The sequence below is a fragment of the Theobroma umbraticum genome, unplaced genomic scaffold (genome assembly GCF_002168275.2).
Source record: "Theobroma umbraticum cultivar Fairchild unplaced genomic scaffold, ASM216827v3 scaffold_77.0, whole genome shotgun sequence".
In the NCBI taxonomy this organism is placed as follows: Eukaryota; Viridiplantae; Streptophyta; class Magnoliopsida; order Malvales; family Malvaceae; genus Theobroma; species Theobroma umbraticum.
In genome coordinates this window covers 1,334,846-1,359,611 of record NW_018397280.1, presented here as the reverse complement: position 1 = coordinate 1,359,611, position 24,766 = coordinate 1,334,846, and the positions used below count along the sequence as shown (strand labels likewise).

Genomic DNA, 24,766 nt, shown 5'->3' with positions numbered 1-24,766 from the left:
AAAATTAACGCAAGTGAAGTAGAATTGTAAAATTCAACATTAAACCATAGAATAATGACAAATTTTTGATATTTATCGTCTCGCTTATTAATTATATAGTAATATGACTCTTGCAACATTAATGTATAACCGTTTCGCCTTTGCTTGGTTTCTGTCCAGGACCAGATCAAGTCCACTCACTCCCTCATTGATTTGCTTAATTGATGACTAAAATAATGATCTTTCCACTTTCTCGGCTCATTGACTCCCCAAATTTATACCAATCATTTTATTTGCTAACATGAAAATAATTAACAGTGTTTTATTTGTGTAAAGTTTAAAAATTTGTATATGTAAAGATAACATATATGTATATGCTGTTGAATCAAATACTCAAATATTTACATTGATGTATAAGAATAACATGTCTGGATCCAACATGAATACAAGTTTTTGTGTTAATCTTTCTTTTATTTTATGCTACTTAACCTTATAGTTATTTGTAAAGCTACTAATTGACCTTTTCATAACTAATACTTTAGGACTGAAAGTGCACTCTAAAATTCGAATTTCACAATAGTTGCCCTCGATAAATGAGTTCAGTTGGAAAATAAGGCCGTATTATTTAATAATATATATATATAGTTAAAATTAAGTGAAATATTGCAAAAGTAGCCACGGACTGATATTATCTCCAACCAACTTTGTCCACTATCTTAAATCAAGGAGAGGTGCATTAGTTGGCAATGGCAGCTGGCAGCTGGCAGCTGGAATGTAAATTATTGCCTCAATTTATCATAATTTCATGCACGTGGCTAATTGGAACTATGGACTTGTCACTCAAACCCCCTTTTTGACTGTTAGGTTGAGAGATTGTAAATTCTTTATAATGTACAATCTTTTCCATTTTGTAGTAAGAGATACTCGATTGAACATTTTACGACCAAAAATATTTTCTTAAATGGATACCGGACTTCGAGTCTCCGCAGATTCAGTGCCGTACCTCCCTCTCCGGGAACATGAAGCCAATGCTTCCGACGACGCCCGGCTAAAAGAGCTGGGTTACAAGCAAGAACTTAGTCGCAGCCTCACGTATGTATACTCCTTTTCCCCTTCTAGTAATACCTTTTATAAATCTTGAGAATTTGTTCATCTATAATTGGACTCTTTCTGCATGAACTCTCACTTACTATTCCTGCACATTTTTGGAATATCATTTTCTTTAATCAGAAATACTTAGTTTAACTTCCATTTAATCAGAAATAATGCCTTACTTATTATAACAAAAAAGCAAAAAAAAAAACAGAATCTCTCCCTGGATTCCTAGGAGTAGGAAATGGTTCCTTGTTAATCGATGAAATTCTTGGTGGCGGTGGTGTGCAGGGCGATCGCAAACTTTTCGGTCACTTTCTCCATCGTGTCAGTGATCACAGGGCTGACAACAATGTACGGAACAGGACTGACCTTTGGTGGGCCTGTTACAATGATATATGGATGGCCCATAGTGAGCATGTTAACTATGATAGTGGGTCTGGCAATGTCTGAGATTTGCTCTGCCTACCCCACTTCTGGTGGACTCTACTATTGGAGTGCCAAGTTGAGTGGCAATGAGTGGGGTCCTCTGGCTGCCTGGTTCACTGGTTGGTAAGTTTCTCATAGCTTTGCCCATTGGCCCTTGCTTTCCTGTTAATTTTCCTCTATTTGTTTGGAGTTTGGATCTTTCATTTGCTGTGATCTGTTTGTGCTGGACTGGATTTTACTAATTTTTTGGTCATGCATAGGCAATGGTAAGGCACTTAGTGAGCATTGGGTAGGTAGTTTTAGGTCTATAGATCTATCACTCTCTGCTATTTTTGTTATTTATGCATTTTGCTTCCAGGTTAGCCATCTCCGGAGTTGTTCACTCAAGTATTGTAAAGGCTTAAATAATAAAAAAAATTGCTAAATTATATCAATTATCAATTATGCAACTAAGTTTTTGTATTTTCACTCTATCCAAAAAAACTCTTATCTTTTGATTTTGCACCCAAAAAAATAAATTTCATATTCTTTTATTGTATCCACATGAACTTTAATTTGTATAAAAAATTAATTGTCATCAAAATTCAATATCGATAAGTATTTTTTATTCATATAATATATGATGGGCTTGATGAAAAAATCACATAAAAAGTTAAAGATGTATTTTTTTACTTTTGTTTTTTTTACATTTATCATATGACATATAATGTGACTTGATGATAAAATCACATGAAAAGATAAAGTGTATTTTTTTTTCTTTTTTGCTTTTACACTTCTCGTAAGTCATGATATAACTTAATAATATAATAATTTCAATTATCACGTAACTATGCTATCAAGTCATATTAAATGTCATATGAATAGAAAATATTAATTGATATTAAATCTAACGAGTCATTAATTTTTGTTACAAGATTAAGGATTTATGTGTTTACAATAAAAAAGTAAAGATTTTTCTAAATACAAATCAAAACACAGATTTCTTTGGATACAAAAATATATAAGACTCAGCTGCATAAACCAATATAATTCAAGAGCTTTTTTATTATTTAAGCTTATTGTAGGACTTCAGTGTTACAGGTTTAGACTTGAGATTTGTTAACTAGATTAAAAGATGGAAAACTACAACCTGATTCAATTATGATGCACCCTACCACTTCGGTGTAATCTGCTATTATTTACCAGAAGATGCAAACTTCACCCCACGTTTCATGCATGGGCCTATTTTTGAGCAAAACCTAAGGTCAAAACAAAGGCCAATTCACCCAACCAGTCTCTAAAGTTCTCGGTCCCCCGTATCTTGGGAGATTGTTTCAAAGATCTCCTAATTCCTATGCGTTAGAGGTGTCAAATGAGCAATATTAGGCTTGCACAGCCTGTTAAAATAAACATCCAATGTGTTAACTGTGTCAGCTCAAGAAATGTTATTTAACGGGCCATACTAACAACACCCATGAAGGCTAAGGGCATGGCCCACCCCGGCACATGACTCGCAGCTTTCTTTCTTTCAAAAAAAAAGAGTCACAGTTTTCTTTTTTTTTTATTAAAGTGTAGAGTTGTCGATATGGGTTGATCCCGTCTAATCCGGCCGCCTCAGCTCTTATTGATTGAAAAAATAAGAGTTAAGTTAGATCAGTTCATTTTTTATATAAGTCATTAAAATCTCAATTCAACTTATTTTTTATTAGTTTATGGATTAAGTTGAGTCAGTTAATTTTTATTTTTTAAAAAAAAATTAATTTTTGTAATTCTACTTGATAAATTTTTTATTAATAAAATTATTTTATAATTTAATTCATAAATTGAATAATAAAAACATGTTACAAATAAACAAATTACATCAAATATAAAAAAATAAATAAATTACATAATAAAGTTTAAATCTTTAACACAAGCTACTATCTCATAAACATAAGTATATAACCAAATAATAAAAATTTAAATTTTCATTCTAAAGTAAAATATTTAAATTTTATTTAGACAGCAATGATGTCTCAAGGTCTGAATCATTATCAATTTATTATCTAATATTCATTATCATAAAAGAAAAAGAGATAATAAGTTTTAATCTAAATTAAAACTTTTAATTTGATAAGTGAAGATTAAAGACATTGAAATATATAAAATAAACAAAACAATTGGTAACTAGATTATTAATTTTACATAATTAAATATATAAAATTATTAAATTAATTAAATTTTTTTTTTTTAACCCATAGGGTTGGCCTTGCCCCTGCCCACATCAACTCTCTAATTTGGTGAGTTGGCCCATTTAGGCACGCTTTCAATATGGGTTAAAATTTTCTAATCCAATCCATCTCATATTTAATAAAAAATGAACCGATTTTATGAGTCAGATCCATTTTGACAGGTCTACTAAAGTGTACTTTCATGAAAGTTCTGTTCTTCACAAAATGGCAAACAGAAGTTTAAGGATTGCAACTTTATCTATCAATTTTTGAAAAATATCAAACTTACATTTATATGATACAATTTTATTGTTATAAAATCAAGCTAAGCCATTTGACGCCTGTATATCGCTTCAATAGATTAACTGAGTAAGTAGTCGTTTCACGGCCCAGTTATTGGGATTTGAACATGGAGTAGGTCTCGTGCCTAATCCCAACGTTCACAATGTGCCATGTGAAATGGAGGTGCAGCACACTACAGTGGCTAGCCTGGCAGTACATAGTATGTATGTCTTGCCAGCCTTGCACTACTCCAGAAGACTGAGTGCTAAGCCGCCAAACACGACCCATGGCTGCATGGGCCATCGTATATCCGCCGGCTCGGGCATGCCTAAACAAGCGTCAAGCCAAGCACTGCTTAATTTTTTATTTATTTATTTTTTAAATCGCGCTAAAACAGATTTTTAGATTTTTCTACAAACACTAATGGAAATTTGACTTTTTATTCAATATACTTTTATAAAATAATTATTTATGGTTTTTTATTGGATTCTTTATGAACAATGAATCTTATTTTTATTGAAAAACATGAAAAAAAATAGATAAAAAGTGTTGGGCCATGCCACTATAAGTCCATTTTAAACGTGAAAGGTTGTGTTGTGCTGCTAGGGCCACGTGTTTATGATAATAGTACTAAGTGTCTATTTGGTTTAATTTTTTTAATTTATTTAATTTTTAAAAGTAAAAATCATATCAAATAAGATTTTGAAAATTTTTTAAAATAATAATTTAAAAAAATAAAATTTTTTAAAAAAACTTATCTATCTCTTAAAAAAAAAGTCAAACCAAACATAAATTTTAAAAAAATAACTCTTTTTAAAGAATAAAATTTTTTAAAAAATATAAGGAGCTTTTTCTTCTCTTTTTTTAAAAATATAAAAAAAAATTATTTTTATTTCAAAAATATCCTTATCTGTTAAAGATAATTACAATATTACCTTCTTAAAAAAAATATCCTTTATGATAATTTTAACTAAAATTATAACTTATAAAAAAAAATTATCAAACTGTTATGAAAAATAATAACTTTATAAGAACAAACAAAATAACTTGAAAGAATATTTAAAGAAAAGAAAAAAAGTACTTAAGGGAGAGAAGAAATCTTATTGAAGTGTGTGTATACAAATGAACTAAAAGGGCCTATTTATAGGCAAATAACCTCTTTACAGGATGAGGATAACACTTAGAAATTAGATGGATTATATCCTAATCTAATTTGATTTACATTAAATCTAGATATAGATAACATAAATGAATATTCACAAAATATTCATAACACAAACAACTTCAGCTTACTCTAAAAGCTATTATTTTTCATAAGAGCTTTATAATAGCTTTTAAGCTAAAAAAAAGTTAGGCCAAACAGGCTCTTATAGGAAAGCTTTCTCTTCTCTTATTTAAAAACATGTCATCATTTCAAGAGAATTTTTTTTAAAAATATCCTTATCTATTAAAAATAATCCCAATATTATTTCTCAAAAAATACTCTCATCTTTCTCAATCAATCTTCCTCTCCTTTTCCTCTCTCTGCAAATCACCCATCTTCATTGTTTTAAATAGATAAAAAAATTAAATTTTTTCCATTGTGAGTAAAAAAATTCGTGATTAATATAAAATTATTTATTAAATATATTTTATGATAATTTTAACTAAAATTAGAACTTATATAAGTTGTTTTACTAAACAACTTATTTATAAAAAAAGAGCTTAAAAAAGCAAATTTATCAAATAATTTTTAGCTTAATTTTAAAACTATTATTTTTCATAAAAGCTTTATAATAATTTTTAAGCTAAAAAAAGAAGAAGACTAAACAGGCTCTAAAAAATTTTAGGTAAGTCTAGCTCGAAGATTGTCTTATTCCTATGTATAGGCAAAAATATTAATATTAATCTTAATCATAGTAGAATTTACAAAATTGCTTTGACAAAATTAAACCTTTTCAATTATGTCCTTAGAAGTTAATACTTCTTTTTCAATTAAGTCTAACTTAATCTCAAATTTACATTCTTACTTGTAATCCTTTAATATGTGCGACCCATTAGGTTTTAAATATATTAGCAATAAATATAAATTATAATCCTAGTCTAATAAGGATTAGATGAATCAAACAATTTGCATTCATCTTCAATTCCTAATTGATTAATTTCATATTTATAAGTTAAGATTAACATCTAGTAATGTGTTATGACTACCTAAATATTAAGAGTTGTTTTTTAAAAAATAAAATCAAAGAGGTTTGACTTAACACTTTTGGTACTCAGTCTATCTGTATAATTCAATCATTCATCATCTAATATCTTCGATAAGACATAGAGTATAGTGTAATGTTTACTCTATATTTTTCTATATCATTTTAGTTCCTCTTAACTCTATAATGAAATTCAAAAAACTCATTTTCTGAATCTTCATTCTACCTGAACCAAAAGTTTCCTTAAGTTAAGCCATGTCAAGAACTAATGACATATCTCTTTTAAAGCACTTAGAGTGATGTATCCTTTATGAATCACTTATTTATCTTGATGTGTTTCATGCTATACCTAACTTTTATCCTATTGTTCATACTTGGTTAGGACTATTAAAAGTGATAGCAAAGTATAGCAATTGCCACATAATTAGATAACATGATGATCTTAAGTTTAATAATTACTTAGATTAGTACATAAGAAGTTTTCAATAAACACTTGAGTGAGATATCAAATGAAAATTAAATAGAATTCTCTTGATGGGTCATGTTTAATTAACTTGTTTTTTGTAACAACCATTTATGTTTTAATTTGTGTAATGCTTAGAAAAACCCTTGAAAAATTTTAAAAAATTTAAATAAGTCTTTAGTTTTTTATTTCATTTAATGAAGTCTACATATATATATTAATTTTAAATCAAATAAGTTTTTATAACTAATGGTTAGTAAATGTTAGAGATGAGTGTTCTACCAGTTTAAACTGCCCAACCAATAGTTTTTGATTAGAAACACTTTGGTCAATTAGCTTCGATTGAGGACTTCGGCTTAAGTGATTAATTAGTTGGCTATCGATTGGGAAACCCTTCCCTTTAACATTGATCAAATAACCGATCCATATTTCTCTCTTTTTTTTATTAATATGAGGGGAGAAATTACATAGGTAACCCTACTCATTAATTCCCCTTAACTCTAGCAACCTATTATTTTTTTATTATTGATTAATATGAAGAGGAAATTGCAGATGTAACCCTTTCATTAATTCCCCCCTAATTCTTGGCAACCCACAACTGCAACCCTCGACTTCAAACCTTAAAATCTTTAACCCTTTTTCCTAGTCCCTTTCCTTGCCTCGTTAGCTATAACCGTTAGCCTTTCCTCACCAATCGTTAAAATTTACCATGGTCGATCACGGTTTGGTCGGCTTCCTTTTTGCCTCAATTGGTGGCAGTAGATTTCGCCACTTCAACTTGGTCGATTGTGGCCTTTTCCACAATTGAAATTTATAGAGCCACCCAATGCTCACCCTTAATAATTGTTTTAATTAAAATATCACTTATCATTTTATGTTCATGTGACTTTGACATGAAAGATGAAAATAAGACATAATTATATCATCAAACCACATAAACATGTTAAATCATCATCCATCATAACATGTCAATATACCACATTAATGCGAAGTGACATAGAATCACAAATGGTATTTTGACTAACAATTAATCAACCATTAATTATAAAGACTTTTTTGACGTAAGACAAAAGTTCAAAGGTTTTATTGAACGTAATTAAAAATAATGACTTATTTGAATTTTCTTGAATAGTTTAGAAGTTTTTTTTAAAAAAATATTATGTCTTTCATTTTAATATCATTATATTCCAATCTATGAAATTGATTAGTTATTTTATAAGTAAAAAACATAACATACTTAGTTTTTTAGTTTTTATTAATGTTTTATCTTGTTAAAGTATCAACTAAGAACTATTTAAGAGTGATGTTTAGATGTAGTGAAGATTTCATAATTATAACACGTTATAAATCTTATACAAAACATATTCACTTCAAAAACTTTATCTTATAAGTAATAAATATATAAAAATATATAAACTCATAAATAAAGAAACTTTTTATTATTACAATGCAGAAAATGGACATGGACTCTATTGAGTCAGTCCAAACTAGTAATGTTTTAGCTCGCATTGTTACATGCGTCCAGCTTTGCCTTGGGGGTGTCAGTTCCACACATAAAATCGATTTCCAATTGATTTTGTGGCCATAAATTGGGTTCATGGGCATTTATTTGTTCATTAGCTTGTGAGAGAAATAATTAAAACTGAAAGTTATTTGTTTGTTATAAATTAAATGCCTATTTTATTATTTAAAATATTTTAAAACAAAATTTACTTGTTTGAAATAGTAAAAAATGAATATTACTTTTTATTGAAATCTTAAATGTTGATTGGCTTCATTGAGTTTTTGTAACATAAAAACAAAATTTATAAAAATGAAAAGAGGTGTTGGAACCATCACCCTTCAATTATTCTCGGTCAAAGAGGTTCCCTCTCCCACACGCTACCCGACAAATGCACAATATTCAACACGTGTGGTTTACCGTTTGCAACGTCTACTTTTTGTTTTAAAAGATTCCCCTTTAATCATTCCCACTTTTTTTTTTCTCTTTCTATTTACAAAAACAAAAGTCTTATTAAGACTTGTGATCCTACGAATTTCGTCTGGTAGGAGTTATTTGTCATAAAATTTTAACATGATTTATTTATAATAGTTAAATTTTAATTGAAATTATATTTGTTAATAAAAATCTATATTCGTCTAAGTGAAATATTTGAAAATAGTTTTATTTATTTATTTATTATGAGTTAGAATATTATAATTTTGCTGGATTCAATCAATATTTTTTAATGATTCTTATAAAATTAAGTTAGTGGGATCAAAATATTGCAAAAAATTATATTTTTTAATAAATAAAGATGTGGTATATTAAAAATTGAGCGCAACGTATTCAGCGCGGAGCTTAGTCAAATTTGGAAACGAAAACTTAAAAGAATCATTGAAAATAGATTCTGCAGGTAGAAATAATGAACTGCAGCATCTACCTCCCTCACTCTCTCACCCTGCTGATTTCTCCTCGAAACAAATCTGAAAGGGAAAAATCATCCAGACCCATTTATACAATCTGAAAGACAACTATGTTTAGATGAAAATCCAACGTCAGCCTGGCGCCTCTCTTTGACTAATGATGATCAGAAAGCTTGCTGACAGAAAATAGTCAGCGGTCATAGGTTTCCTGTTTTGTGTTATTACTGCATGTCCCTTTGATAAAGAAACAAATTACAACGACAGAAGAAACAGCGGGGGAGAGAGAGAGGGAAAGGGCGATTGGTCCTCCAGGAAGAAAGGGAACGGAGAGATTTCGATTGGTCTTCTGGCTTGACAAAACGGCTACGAACCAAGCTCTTCTGGGGCCTTAAAGTCTTCCATTGTTTCATTTTGTCGTGCCAAAGATGGTTTCTGGCAGAGAAAAAATGGCTCTTCCATCTCATACGGTTACAAATGGCAGCGTTTTGGTTGATTCAGGCCAGTCTCGTCTCACAGAGCTTGGCTACAAACAAGAGCTCAAGCGCGATCTATCGTAAAATCCCTCAACTGCCCTTTCCTTGTTGAATTTGGTTGAGTGTGAACTGCGAAGAGTGCCAAAAAATGAGCTATCTCTGTCTTTTGTTTTTGGTTTTTGGCTTTAAAATTTTTGCAGGATGTTTTCAAATTTTGCGTTTTCATTTTCGATCATATCAGTGCTGACCGGTATCACCACTCTCTACAACACTGGGTTGATTTTTGGTGGACCTGTCTCTTTGGTTTATGGTTGGTTTATTGCTGGTGGTTTTACCATGTTCGTTGGGTTATCAATGGCTGAGATCTGTTCCTCTTACCCAACTTCTGGTGGCCTTTATTATTGGAGTGCTAAGCTTGCTGGCCAAAATTGGGCACCCCTTGCCTCTTGGCTCACAGGCTGGTAAATATATATATATATATATATCTCTTTTCCCTTTGGCTAATTTGATAAATTATCATATACACTTCACAACGTTATTGCTTCTGTCTTAAGTTCTATGATGGTGTTGACTTTAACGTAATCTAATTTATGGATGTTTGGGACTTTCATTGCCATAAGGAAGTTAGTGTATGGGTTTTGACTAGGCTTTTGTTGTAAATGCAGTGTCCTCCGGAATGAGATTGTCGTCTTTGATTTTGCACTGATTAGTTGTTGGTGTTAGGTTAAAGGTATTGGCCTTAAGAATTATGGTGTTCTAGGTGTAGAAGTTTAAGCTCTTGAGTGGAGACAATTAATTGATTTTAGAAGCTTGACCAGTCTTCATTCAAATTTCAATTGATAGTGATATTTTAGCATATGAGCTATATGAGATGCTCCATGTGAGTAGTTTGCTTCTCTCTTTAATTTTGTTTATAAGCAGATTTGAGTTCTGCTCTAGTTTTTCTTTGTCATAAACAGGGTGCATACAGAATAACATAACTGTGGTGCTAGAGTGGTTGGCCAAAAATAAATTGCAACCGCTCCCCAAACTGGCCTCTTATTTATTTCTCAAATTTCGTTCTCATAATCTTATTTAATCTTCCACTTTTAATCACAAAACTGTTATTCAAACAATTGGAACACCCTTCAGAGTCAATGCTTTCTTCATATTGATCCTTTGTGTCCCAGGATTTATTTTGGTTGCTTAAAAGTCTAAAATGGTATTTGCAACTCTAAGCACTGATGTAGGTGTGTACCAACCCACTACTATTTCGTATTATATATATATAAACTGTGTTCAAGATTGCATGAATATTAAATTTAGAAAAATAATGAAGCAGATGAAAGAGAGAACAGGATAGCTCCAAAATACTGGAATTGCACTGGATCAAATCATAGACTAAACTTCCTTTGAGCATGTATTATAGGTTCTAGGGATCTCCATGTCTAGGTTTCAGGCCCATTATAAACATATTTGACACTGCTTGAGCCTTAAAGTTTAGGCCATTTTGTTCTTCTGACCTCTGTGCTTATGTGTTCTTTGCATAAGCTAAACTGCCAGGATGCACGTTTTGTGTCTTAAGAGTGTAATTCAACCTCAGTACTTGGCATGCTTATGCCCTACCTCTCACGTGAGACCATGGGAAACAATTTTGTGTTGGTGCTCCTTTCTATATTGGGCTACTTTTTTCTGTAGATTTTAGTGAGATTCTGCATAGGAGATTGGATTAAAACCGCCCCTCTCCCCCCATAATCTGGGATTGTCTATTTACTCAGTAGGATTTTATTTCATTACTGTTTTAGAGCGCACGCGCACACACACATATATCTAACTTTGGTGTAATCATTGCATCTAATACAGATCATTTATATTTTCTGGCAGGTTCAACATTGTTGGTCAGGTTTGTCTTCGAGTTTTGATATCTATGTATATGATGCATTCTAATATATCATGAAAAGGCCAATCTTGTTTTAAATTAGATATGAACAAAAAAAGTTCTAACCACAAAAACAATAAAAAGTTCTAACCACATAAACTACCTTTTTATTTGCAGTGGGCAGTTACAACAAGTGTAGATTTCTCACTTGCACAACTAATTTCGGTGATCATTCTCCTTAGCACAGGTGGAAAAAACGGTGGTGGATATGAGGCATCTAAATATGTAGTCATAGCTTTTCATGGGGCAATCCTGCTGATACATGCTATAATAAACAGTCTTCCCATTTCAGTTCTATCATTCTTTGGACAGCTGGCTGCTGCATGGAATCTAATAGGTATAAAGACTTCAGGGCTTAACTTGCTTTCTGGCTTAAGTGATAACCCCTTTCTCAGCTAATCTTTTGTTGCTTTTAGGTGTTGTTCTTCTTATGATCCTCATTCCCTCGGTTTCAACAGAGAGGGCTAGTGCCAAGTTTGTGTTCACTCATTTCAACACCGATAATGGTGAGGGAATAAACAGTAAAGTCTATATTTTTGTTCTTGGACTTCTAATGAGTCAATACACCCTTACTGGTTATGATGCATCTGCTCATATGGTAAGTTTTTGTCTTTCTTTCATTTCTTTCTCATTAAAACAGACCGTTAAAGCTGTCCAAAACCAGGGCAGCTAAAAGATTATCATGCTTCTTTTATATCTTCTTCGTAAAGATAAATGTGTTCAAGCTTGACTTAATCAGGGTGCCATGTAATTTTTCCACAGACGCTTCTTTGAAACTTAATTAAATGATAGCTAAAAGGCATGCTATTTCTTTGGTCTCCTTTCTAAACCATGACCAACCTCAAAATTTCACCAACTTGAAAGTGTAATTAAACTTCCATTTGATTCGCTTTTGAGTTTAATTATTTTTTCAAGAATGAGTTTTATTGCTTACTTTTGATCTGACAAGTGAAACTAAATCATTTTGTTTATTTTCAACTTCTATTTACAGACAGAGGAAACCAAGAGTGCTGATAAGAATGGACCAAAAGGAATAATTAGTTCCATTGGGATATCTATTATTTTTGGGTGGGGTTACCTACTTGGCATCACCTTTGCAGTTACCAACATCCCATTCCTTTTGAGTGAAAATAATGATGCTGGAGGTTATGCTATTGCTGAAATATTTTACCTAGCATTTAAGAACAGATACGGCAATGGTGTTGGGGGAATTATTTGTTTGGGAGTGGTTGCAATTGCCATATTTTTTTGTGGTATGAGTTCTGTTACTAGCAACTCAAGGTACACATATTTATCTTATGTACTTGTAAGACAAATCACCTGGATATTCTTACCTGTCAAGTGGCAACTCACTTGTACTAAATATCTGTTCTCAGGATGGCTTATGCTTTCTCAAGAGATGGAGCCATGCCATTGTCATCTTTGTGGCATAAAGTGAACAAGCAGGAAGTTCCGATAAATGCAGTTTGGCTCTCTGCATTTATCTCATTTTGCATGGCGCTAACGGTATGCCCATCTTAATATTCAATACAAATGTATCCTTTTTTGTTGCATTGGAGTGGTAAAATTCATTTTGTACTGCTTTAGTGAAATCCAATGAAGGTTAATGGGTTAAAAGAATCCAGGTTCCTTTCATAGTTCCATCTGTTGATTAACTGTTTTGAGGTTTTTTTTGTTCTCTGCCAAGTAAACATATATAAGATGAGCTTCATTGAAATCAAAAGAGCCAAGGCCTTTATTATGGTCAAACTAATAGATGGAACCATGTCTCTTGGAATCTATTTACCATTCTTTAACTGCAAATAATGTTGCCTTTATGTTCTCAATCTCTTGCAGTCTCTTGGAAGCTTGGTGGCATTTCAGGCCATGGTATCTATTGCAACAATTGGACTCTACATTGCTTATGCCCTACCAATCTTCTTCCGGGTGACTTTGGCCCGCAAATCCTTCAGGCCAGGACCCTTCAACCTCGGCCGCTTTGGGATCTTGGTTGGTTGGATTGCAGTCATTTGGGTGGCAACCATCTCTGTCCTCTTCTCATTGCCTGTTGCCTATCCAATCACCTCTGAGACACTCAACTACACTCCTGTTGCTGTTTGCGGTTTGCTCGTTCTTACTATTTCTTCTTGGATCATTAGTGCTCGGCATTGGTTTACTGGTCCCATAACCAACATAGATACATGAAATTGTATACATATGCACTGAATATTAGATTTCAGCGTCTTAGGATCCACAGGATCATTAGAATTTAATTTTTTCTCATCAAGCTCTGGCAATAAAACTTTTGTAGAATTTCCCAATATTCTTAGTAGTTCAAGAAATTTGATTTAGTCGTGTTCATGACTTGATGACCTTACAGCACAGAAAACGTATTGCTTCTTTGATCAGAAATAGCTAATGGAAATGAGTCAACACTTGCAACTGCAGATTATCACGCCATCAACACTATGTCAACAGAAAAGAAAACTTTACAATATCAAATACACATACCCAAGAAGCCATGAAGGCCTTCATTGGCAGGGCTTCAAGAAACAAACAAAACAAGTTTATCAAAGCAGAGACACAAGAGTACATCTGAGAATGTATGGGTCATTTCATGTTCCTCAGATTAAGCCCGTATGAAAAGCTTGATAAAGATGATTGTTCCTAAATAATGTTCAAAATGCTTGCATCCCACTGTACAATTGTGAACCATATACTTCAGTAACAGACCCCCAAATGGATGACACCGAAGAAAGCACAGCTTCGCCGTTAATCAGTTGTCTCGAAAACATTAGAGTGTAGAAGGGACAGGCAAAGTTATTTAAGCACCACTAGCTGAAACCAAGTCCTGAAGCAGCTAAGGCTGCAAGAAATTGGAAAGGGTAGATGAGCTCCAAATATAGCAAATAAGGACCACTAGTGAAACTTATACTGAAACAGAAAGCAAAAGGTGCAATATGATATATACTAATAATTCGTTATTTATCAAAGGTTAATAAAGTATAAAAAAAATAATTTACACAAAAATATAAAGGTACTAATTGAGTTGGCATCAATTCCTTTGGTAAAATTACCAAAAAGATAAATCCATTAATAAGAAAACATAAAAATAAGAATATGTTAGTAGAGATGGCAAAGTCTTGACCCTGCAACCACTGGAAACTCAATTGGAGCCAACCAAAATTCAATTGAAAAATTAGCGACCTGAATACAATTGGACCAAACTCAATGCTACCTGACAGTAGGGTAAGTCAGACAAAAGTTGGCTTGAACCCAAAAAACCTATTCAAACCTAGCTCCAATTGACTCAAAAAGGTCAACAACCTAATCTAAAATAACTTGACCTTGTAATGCCTAAAACTTGAACAAATCCAAATAGTCAAAACCCAAAATCGTCCAACCCAAACACACTCCTATCAAATTGCCAAATCGACTTGGCATTGTTTGTTTTAACATTATTAAATAAGATTTCGCTTTAGGAAACAAACCAAAGTATGCCTACCCAATGCACCACCACAATGGCAAACAGAATTTCTTAAAGTGACAGTTTTTTCACGAAACTCATGATCTTATACAGCATTCATGATATTAGTATTGCATCTGCTCTGTTTTAAGATGCATTCCAACAACAAATCATAGACAACACATCATGATTCAAACATTAAGTCCACAACAAAAACCAATCAAGATACCCTCATTTATAATGAAGGTACACTCCCTTTATACTCTTTCTTTACTCCATGAGATGATGACTTTATTTGCTTCAAGTTGCTTATTCTGAACAAATCAGCAAGCCAATCTTCTGTAAACATTGGTACGCGCATTCTAAGTTGGTACAAATAAGTATAATGATTTTCCATGCCAAAGATTAAGGCATATGCACATACTAGTGACCGATAATCAATTCTGACCACAATAGTTAAATGCGGAAAGTTGGAGACTCTTGCAATAGTTATCATGCAGATTCCTTATGCATGTCTTCATTACTTGCAGATTCATTATCACAATTCAACTCAAAGCTAAAATCCAGATGTCAATAGAGTCCACACCAGCAAACTGCACACTTAGATCAAGCTCGGAAGACCGCCTAAAGGAGTCTGATATTAGTTATATAATTTGGTCATCATGGTTCTGAAGGCTATATATATATACAAACCAAAATCATGCATACTCCCTTATACTTCCCATACCATTTCTGTTCATCACTATATACCCAATTCAGAAATTCAACTTATTTATAATTTATCTACTTGTGTCAAAGTGAGAACAAAAAACAAACATGAGGCTCAGAACAAAATTTTTAAAAATTAAATGCCTTTGTATAATAGGGCGGCAACTTACCTTGGTCATCTCTTCTTCACATGCACCTCAATAATGTCATCATCCTCCATTCCTAGACTTGCAGGGGTTGCAGCAGCACTAATTTTATCACCGTCAAAAGAAAATACTAAGCTTTGCAGGTCAAGCTTTGCTTTATCTGCATACATGCTGAAGAGCCTCTCAAACTTGTCATCCTATTACAAAATGTAATTACCCTAAGAAGCCAGTTCAAGCTAACACAATATACACCAAAAAGCTTTCAGGCATACAAACATAAGATATTAAAGATCTGGTTGGATTTAAACGTTCATTCAGGAATTATACCAGTCAACCATATTTAAGTTCTCATGTTTCAAAAAACATTGTCCCCATCACAGAAGGGGTACAGTGTTGATTGCTGTGTACTTAATGAACAGATTTTTTGTGCACTCAATGGCACAAAAATTCTAGCATATTTTCTTTATTTTATGTTAGCAAGGAAGAATTGCTTCTTCAAACAGATTATACTAATTAAGAAATCAAAGGTTCATGGAAGAATCCTAGAAAATAAGGCAAATATGGACATGAACCAAGCATGTATGTCAAGATACCAAATTAAGTTGTTGTTCTAACCACTTTTTCATAGATGCAACAGAATTAGCTTTTAGAAGTTAATAATATTGTCTGAGATTTATTTATTTTGTATTAGCACTTGCATTCATCTTACTTTCTCCAGCATAAATAAGAGAAGAAACTAGAGCAGATTTAATTTCAAGGTGAAATTAACTGGGAAGGTTGAGTCTTCCCCCTGTGAACACATCACGTTATTCAAGAAGATTGTATTTCCCCAGTACCCTATAATTATTCATAAAGTCTTACAAATATTACACATTTCAGATAGAGCAGTTTCTTTAAATTTACTAAAAATGCAACCATGCAAGCCTTCTTTATCAACAGTTACATAAATCACAGAATTGAATACAATTTGAAAACTCTATGGCTTGTAACTAGAGATTTTATATAAATGTGAACACTATGAGATAACAGGCTCCTGCCCTAGAGTTATTTCTATTCATATATCTAAAAAGTGCAAAGTAGAGAGCTAAACTTTCATTCTCCTATTCCCTCGCCAGAAACTAGAGATTTTATATATATGTGAACACTATGAGATAACAGGCTCCTGCCCTAGAGTTATTTCTATTCATATATCAAAAAAGCAGACGGCTAAACTTTCATTCTCCTATTCCCTAGCCAGGACTGCAATGAAATGCTGACATACAAGTCCAAAATGCAGCACAAATCTATACCATGTAAACACGAAACTGCTTGCATTCATCCTCGTTCTGGATTGAAATAACTATTTTGGCCCTTTCAGAGGTAGGATTTTTTGGTTGCTCAGCAACAGCATCTAAAGAAGCTTTCAATGAACCACTCAGTTCTCTTTTTACAGATTCCTCCACTTCTAGCAACATGTTTTTTGTGGATTGAGCAAATGAAAGCAATTCCTGTTTCCTTAGCCTGCATGCATCATTTGACATTAAAATAGAAAAAACAAGTGCCATAGAAAAAGTCATATAAACAAAAAAAGAACTTATATTGAAGCATTAAACCAGAAAATAGCCACCATACAGTACGGTTCACATCCACATATCCCAACATCCTTTCAAAATATATAGAACTATTATGTTAACAAGCAACACAAACAATTTTCATGCACAAAAAACAGTGGATGAGTCATTGTTTACCGGGAAATGTCAACTAGTCAGCCAATATAAACACAATCAAAACATGAACAGATATAAGATATCTTTGTCTCAGATAATTAAGAGCAGTTGGCTACATAAAATCTTGCAAATGCCTGCCAAATCTCAAGTAGATTCAGTTTCCAAAAAGGAATCACTTTTCTCTAAAAATAGTTATTACAAGAATGATATAAACAAATGATTTAATCATTTAAAACCAAAAATGAGAGAGGAAAGAAGAAAACACAAACCAACAAAAAAAGAAGGAAGAATTTTAACTGCTCATACGGACAATAGAAATTTCCACAAACATACACACACACACACACATATATATATATTGTTAAAAAAGCTCCAAAACGGCCGAGAAAACAGCCAATTCATAGCCGGAGAGTGCAAGTAAGTATAATACCTCAACTCCTTTATGGTTGAATCCTCACCAATCTTGCTAAAAGCATCAGTTGAAACCATAGGAGGAGGTGCCAACCAATCCTCCTCTTCTACATTCACCACCTTTATCACTTCAACATCCTCATCTACTTTCACAACCTAATTCACCACCAGCTTTCATAAATTGAAGATAAGGGAGATCAACTTTCGTATCAAGATAAATGGAGAGGCAAAAATCTTACATCAGTATCCGGAATTTTCCTCCGCTTCGGCGAAGGAACTGGTGAAGCATCAGAACCGTCATCTACAATGAAACTCAAACGATTACTACAGCAACTCGTGCACTACAATGATGATTGAGCTTAAATTCATAACCTAAAATTCAAAAAATAAATGCAAACTATATGCTATTATTGATATTCTTGAAAAATTAAAAACGCCAAAAAAAAAACAGCAATTGAAAATTCTTTTTGGGTACCTTCGATGCAAACAAAATTTAGGGGCTGAACGCGGCGGTAATCGAACAAGGGTTCAAGATCATCCGTAGTTGAATCTGCCTGCAGAAACAAATCAATGTTTTATGAAAAAGAAAAAAGTCAAGAAAACGAAAGCCCTGTAAATTTTAAACTTCGAAGTGAGCTTCACCATTATCGATATTCGTATCTCCCACTCTGTCGTCCCGCCCAAAGCACGCAGGTATCCGTGTTACCAGTTGCAATATGGATAAAAATGGGGATTAAAATCGACTGAACCTATTTTTGATATGTAATTTGGGCTGACTGGCCCAATACAATGGACCCAAGCCCTCATTTAAAAGGAAAATGAAAGGAAATACATCTTCTTAAGTTTATTTGATTATTTCGATATTCTAATTCAAGCAATGCTTACAATGATGGATTGATCGCGCAGGTGCTGTCAAAATTCTAAGGGATTCGTTGGAGTAATGTTTTTACATGATAGAGGTCCAGTTTTCAAATATTTTATACGTAAAGTATGATTTATTAAGGTGTTTATCCTGTATGAATTAAATACCATTTTTATGATGACTATTTAAATGATTTGAATCCAAATAATTTTAAAGGAGCTTTGCTATTCTATTAAGTATATAAATATCATCTTCTGTATTAACTTTTAATAATAAGGGACAAAGCCGTTCAATTATTTTCTTCAAAATGAGTTTAAGATTATATGATGAGTATGAGATGCATGTATGCTTGACGAGATGTTATGGTGAATGTACACATTCCCACCCATGAGTTTATGAAATGATTATGTGATATGCACTTGAATATAAAACGTATGATTATATGAATCGTATGTGATGAAATTTCCATATGCCTTGCAAGATTAGTATGAGAATGAAGCATGAGCCATGGTGATGTAAGTCATGGATATGGTAGATCTTATATATTTATGAGTAATCCAAGATTATGGGGATTTTTACCATTATCCACTATGAGTTGAGGTGGATTACCACCCAAAGTGTGGATGAGGAGGGATGCCACTCACAAGAGCTCTCAATAATCCAAGATAGTGGAGATTAAACCCTATTTATTAAGAGTCAGGACGGACTACCACTCCTAATTAGTTCCAAGATAAGGGGGCTATCCCTTATCCACTTTGAGTTTGGGCAGACTACCTTTCACAGTTTGTTAAGTTTTAATGATTTTTAGTAAAGTATAGAAGATGAATTTTAGGAAGATTACTTATAGATTTTGATTGATTAGTGGCATAAAAATGTTGAGGAATTGATGGAATATGGCTTAGTCTAGATGAATCTTAGCCTATATGAATGTCCCTAAGACTAGAAAGGCCTTTAAAGCCAGAAAGTGCATAAATTGTTCCAGAAAACTAAATTTAAGAGTGAAGTATTAATACATGAAGAACATGTATCCATGCTTAAAAGACAAAATGGCCCAAAAAGCATTATGTGCAGAAAATATCGATACATTTAGTCCAGAAAGCGTTTTGTATCAAAAGAATCTATACTTTACTAGGATGTATTGCCATTTCAGCTACTGAATAGTGTTTTCTCTCTTTTTTCATAAGGTTTTCTAATAATTTCAACTTCCATTTCATCCTAAATGTTTAGACAACTATGGTTTTAGTTAAACCTTTATGAAATGGCTTTGAACAATATTCTTTATAAGGATTTAAAGGAAACTTAAGATTTATGGCTGTCATGATATTACAATTGATAATTTATGTAAAAAAACTTTTTCCCTTGGTTTGTCCCCTTCCTTCCTGTATATACTCACGGAGTCTTTATGACTCACATATTAGTTTCTCTATTTTTTTTAAATTAGTAAGTAGCTTTCTACCTTGTTATGTGAGATATGCTCCTGGTTTTTCCTGATAGGTATGCTAGTAGCCCATTTGATGCCTAAAGGGTTGACTCATGTTCTATTGATGAGTTGATCCTTATCTTTTTGTTTTATGTAATGGATGTTTTCTTTAAGAGTTTGTAGCCATGAGTAGCACCTTGATTTATATGTTTTAAAACGATTTGGCATATTTATGTTCATTTTGGCTTACGAGCCTAGTTAAGCACCTAACGTGCAAACACATCTTTATGATGATATATTTGCATGAGTAATGAAAAATACTTTGAGTTAAAAGTTTATTTGCATTTCTACACGTTGTGAGGTAGCATTCCATCACGTTGTGATGGTACCTAGTATAATGCTCATTCTCATTTCCACATGTCATGATGTAGAATTCTACCACGTTGTAATGGCACACTAGATTTCACGTTAATATATTGATAATAATGTGTATGTTTTATATGTATGGGCAATGTACGCTTGATGAGAAAGAGATTTGTGTAGGCCTAGTGGGTTATACCTACATAGGTCCTTGCACTAGTTATATCTCCAGAAATGGGATGTGACACTTGCAAAAATTAACTCTTTTTGTTTCCTTTCTCTCACATTCTTTAAATTTTCATTCCATTCCTTTGCATGCAAACGCTATATAAGGAGGGAAATTTAAAAATGTTTTGGTAGGGAAACTCATTCAATTGCTCATAAAGAAAATGCATGCTATATTTCTTGAAAAATGACCACATTACACTTGCGTGAAAGGTTGGGGTTTCACATATGCCTTTTTAATTATAAAAGATATGTGTTAATTTGGCTCTAACAACTTCCATTGTACCTATTACTCCAATTACTGTAATCTACCAAATTTTGTCATTTCGGAATTGAAGTTTGATTTAAGCTTTTCCAGCATATGCTTAGTGTGCTAAAATGATCCCAAAAGCTTAGTTACTAGTGAAGTTTTCCAGATTAGTGCCCTTGACAGTACTTTCAACATGCTTATGAGTATTTAGAGCAACTAAGTTAAGTCCTTGTTCAATGTAGTTCTTTATGATTTTGTGAAAAGCTTATTTATCTATTAGAATATTAAAGCTATGTTTTAAAGTGAAAATCAAGTATTGAAGTTGTTTATGAGTATGTGCATTTTTAAATTATAGCAAGAATATTTTGAAAGCATTTGGTATACCATGAGACATGGGAACTCTTGTGGACTCTTATCCACCTTTTAAACTTTTGTGAAACTATTATTCTATTAAGTAAACTTTTGGAGTGCTTTTATGTAGATTCTGAAGTAGTATTTTAATTGAACTTGACGTTTGAAACTAAAAATGAAATTTGGCATTGACATATGATTAGCCTTTGGGAACTTGGAATAGGATCAATTATTGTTACTTGAATGAATATGAAAATACGACTTTTGACCTCTTTCGAAACATCAATGAAGCTTATATTCGATGTGCCTTTTACATTTGACCAATGGGAGTTTGATCCGTTCGATTCGTTGACAAGCATTTGGACCTATCTAGTTGACAGCTGGGGAATATGTTATATGGACCTCTAGTCAATTGGTAGGGTCCTTTATGGGAGTTTGACCCGTTAGATGCATCAACAAGAATTTGAACTTCACTATATGATGTCAAGGAGGATTGTGAACCTTTTTATGTGCATGATATTTATAGTAAGCTAGACATTTTGATCCTTTTGATTTCAAAAATCACCTGTGAATACTATCATGGTAAGATTTATCTTTATAAGAATCTGTTTCTGTATGAATAAGTAGAAATTGTTTTTGCACTTGTATATAAATAAGAAAACACTTTGACATCTATTTTTGAACTTGTAATAATATGAACTATATTAGCATTAGTTTTAAAGATTGTTAATATATATGTATTTTATATCTTATATCTATACAAAGTTCTAATTGCATAAGGTAAAAGCCCTATTTCTGATATTACTTTCAACCATTCGGTGAAAGCTACTTAGAACCTTTAAATGCCATATTCTAGAGTACTAGGAAATGGCCCAATTTGGTCTGTTTTGCTTTTGGCTCATGTTATTTTGAGTGACATTTCCTTAACTATGGTTAGTCTAATTACTAAGCTTTGTGGCACATTTAATTTTATTTTTTTGTTTTTTCAGATTCAGCTTAAGATTAGTTTGGATTAAGTTTGAGTATTCTCGACAAGGGTTTACAAGAAAGCGATATTAGATTTGAAAAGCATTTTCCTTGGCATTTTGGAATAGTTCTTATAACTTTAAAGTTTAAGTTTTTGTTAGTGTAGGAAAAGGATGTATAAATCCTTGTGAATGTATGGACAGATCTATCTAGCCATAAGATGCTAATTTTTAATATGTTCTTATAATTAAGGTATTTATTTTGTATGAAGTTGAGACTTGTGAATATGTTAAGATGTTAAAAAACCAAGTATGAGAAATCCTTAACCTCAACATTTTCTTTGCTTTTACATCAAAAAGCATATCCCAATTGCTTTGCTTTATTGCTATACAAGGTGATTTCCACTAGTGAACGCATATTTACAATACTCCTCTAAAAATATTGGTTAGTAACCACATCGGTGGCTTAGATCTGTTATTGTATAAAACACTTTTCGATTGTACATATGTTTGTTCCCGTACTTTATGATAAACTTACTTTATACTATTGCTTTCATGTGCATTTTAGAAATTTTTTACTCAATTCTCATGTTTATGTTAAACAATAAAACTTTCACGCACCGTTTCGATCAATGCCCATAAAAAGGGATATCCCCCCCCGACCAAAGCGTTGAAAACACACTCGTTTTTAGATTAAAATACAAAATAAATCTGTACTTAATTAAATCTATCATATATGTCTTGTTCTTTTATTACAATTAATTGAATCTCTAATCAATAATTTACAGTCAATTAAGCTCTTATTTGAATGGAATTTTTTTATTAAGCATACAAAGTCAGTCATTTTAATACATTCAAAATCGTCTTTCTAAAAATATATGATTGCAAGTTTGATATTTATGCAGTGGCTAAATGTTCAAATTAATTGGAATCAAAACTTTTTTCAATGTGTCTAATATGAAGCCTATTACTTTGTCCAAATCATGGAACAATTTTTGAAAATTTTCATTTCTAGGCAAATCTTTGGAAAAATTAACAATAATAATAATAATAATAATAATAGTAATCCAAAGGAATGACATTCTTTCATTTAAATGGACAAATATTGTATGGCCTTAGCATGGCCAAAATATGCTGTAATTAAATGTTATTAAAAATTTAATTCAACGGTGAAGCCATTACACCAAACATTAGAGCAGTGGCAAAGCCCGAGCAAGTTGTCTGCATCAGAGAACTTGTCCACATTATCCAGATGCAGATTTTCAAGTTCGCCCTAAACTTCTAGATTTTTATGCGTTGCTATGGAACTTTTCAAGCGTTGTTAGTGTTTAATTCATGGAAACTGAATTCAGTTACTTTCATTAATTTTTAATGTAAAACTCAAAAATGAAATTAATGTCGCGTCATTTAGTTTATTAATTAATATTAACATAAAAATTAATATCATATCTGTGTAAATCTGAAAATTAATATTGTTCTTGTGTAAAGATAAAAATTAATATCATACCTGTGTAAATCTAGAAATTAATATCATATCAGTGTAAATCTAGAAATTAATTGATATTAATTAAAATTTGATTTGTGGTAAGAAATCTTGATACATTTTGTTTTTGGAAAACCTGGCTAGTGAAGCATGTAAAAATCATATTAATAAGATATTAAATTTACACCCTAGTATTTAACTAATTAGTTAATCTATAATTCTTCTATTTAAAGAAAATAGTTCCAATCACTCTTCTCCCAATTTTAAAAAAAAGATATTAAATATGCTATTAAGGTGATCCTATTGAAGCAAAAAGCAAAGTGATGTCACAACAACGCCATATTAGAGAGCAATTATTATGTACAACGATTTGCCCAATACTCAAGTGGAGCTAGCTAACTTTTGTTGGGGGAGTAAGAAATAGAAAAATAAAGATTAAAAATTTTAAAAATTAATCTGTCGAATTTAACTAACAATCATGTTGTATTTAAATGTGGTGTGTCCACATACTATGCAACTTTATTAATTATTTGTGAATAATTAAGTAATATTCAATTGATTAATATTAGATATTGTTTTGATATAACTTAATTGAATGTTTGAGATAGGATATAAATTTAAATTTAATTTTTTTAAATTTAAATTATCTATCCATTATATTTAAATTTAAATAAGAATTAATTATATTTAAATTTAATTTATTTAAATTTAAATATAATATCCTATCTCTATATCTCTAATACGTTTATAAATAGTGCATAAACGTACTAGTTTCAATACACAAAAAATAAGTGAACGTGAGTTCTGCTGTAAGTCAGAAAAAAAAAAACTCTTTTCTCTTTTTCTTTCTCTTCTTTCTTGAGGCACTATCAAAGGCCAGAAGGTTTTGGAACGTGTAATTCCTTGTGGAGGACTCCAGTAGCCGCTCCATCACAACGAAAGTGAAAAAATTATTATGTACACGAAGGAGGATTTGTAAAGCAAGCTTCTTTGATCAGAAAGGAAGTGAAATATTTA

The 24,766-nt window shown here is 31.9% G+C and overlaps 2 protein-coding genes across 5 annotated transcripts; one reads left to right on the top strand and one right to left on the bottom strand.

Annotated features, from left to right (window-relative positions):
- Positions 1-879: 879 nt before the first annotated feature.
- On the top strand, positions 880-13,751 carry LOC110428053 (bidirectional amino acid transporter 1). 2 transcript variants are annotated; one of them, XM_021443730.1, is made up of 8 exons: positions 880-1,071; positions 1,363-1,623; positions 11,363-11,381; positions 11,535-11,754; positions 11,834-12,015; positions 12,409-12,698; positions 12,794-12,923; positions 13,254-13,751. In XM_021443730.1, the coding sequence occupies exons 1-8, from the start codon at positions 941-943 to the stop codon at positions 13,599-13,601; spliced, it is 1,581 nt and encodes a 526-aa protein (XP_021299405.1). In that variant the 5' UTR covers positions 880-940; the 3' UTR covers positions 13,602-13,751. The 2 variants fall into 2 exon arrangements, with proteins under 2 accessions (XP_021299405.1, XP_089641705.1); XM_089785579.1 differs by lacking the exons at positions 880-1,071; positions 1,363-1,623 and adding exons at positions 7,881-9,579; positions 9,700-9,960.
- A 116-nt stretch (positions 13,752-13,867) lies between these two features.
- LOC110428054 (Ubiquitin-like superfamily protein) lies at positions 13,868-18,560 on the bottom strand. Of its 3 annotated transcripts, none has more exons than XM_021443732.1 (7): positions 18,476-18,560; positions 18,309-18,387; positions 18,073-18,134; positions 17,853-17,989; positions 17,006-17,216; positions 15,741-15,913; positions 13,868-14,262 (listed from the first exon to the last, which is right to left on the bottom strand). In XM_021443732.1, the coding sequence occupies exons 1-6, from the start codon at positions 18,476-18,478 to the stop codon at positions 15,746-15,748; spliced, it is 660 nt and encodes a 219-aa protein (XP_021299407.1). In that variant the 5' UTR covers positions 18,479-18,560; the 3' UTR covers positions 13,868-14,262; positions 15,741-15,745. The 3 variants fall into 3 exon arrangements, with proteins under 3 accessions (XP_021299407.1, XP_021299409.1, XP_021299408.1); XM_021443734.2 differs by lacking the exon at positions 13,868-14,262 and adding an exon at positions 15,098-15,496; XM_021443733.2 differs by lacking the exon at positions 13,868-14,262 and adding an exon at positions 15,098-15,486.
- Positions 18,561-24,766: the final 6,206 nt, after the last annotated feature.

What these genes read in the sequence shown, in the direction of transcription:
- LOC110428053 (XM_021443730.1), top strand. Translation starts at nt 941, where the DNA reads ATGGATACCGGACTTCGAGTCTCCGCAGATTCAGTGCCGTACCTCCCT. An exon ending in TGCTGCATGGAATCTAATAG is followed by an intron (nt 11,755 to 11,833) that starts GTATAAAGACTT and finishes TGTTGCTTTTAG; the next exon opens with GTGTTGTTCTTCTTATGATC. An exon ending in ATGATGCATCTGCTCATATG is followed by an intron (nt 12,016 to 12,408) that starts GTAAGTTTTTGT and finishes TTCTATTTACAG; the next exon opens with ACAGAGGAAACCAAGAGTGC.
- LOC110428054 (XM_021443732.1), bottom strand. An exon ending in TCAACCATAAAGGAGTTGAG is followed by an intron (nt 17,217 to 17,852) that starts GTATTATACTTA and finishes TGATGCATGCAG; the next exon opens with GCTAAGGAAACAGGAATTGC. An exon ending in AGCAGTTTCGTGTTTACATG is followed by an intron (nt 15,914 to 17,005) that starts GTATAGATTTGT and finishes ATTTTGTAATAG; the next exon opens with GATGACAAGTTTGAGAGGCT.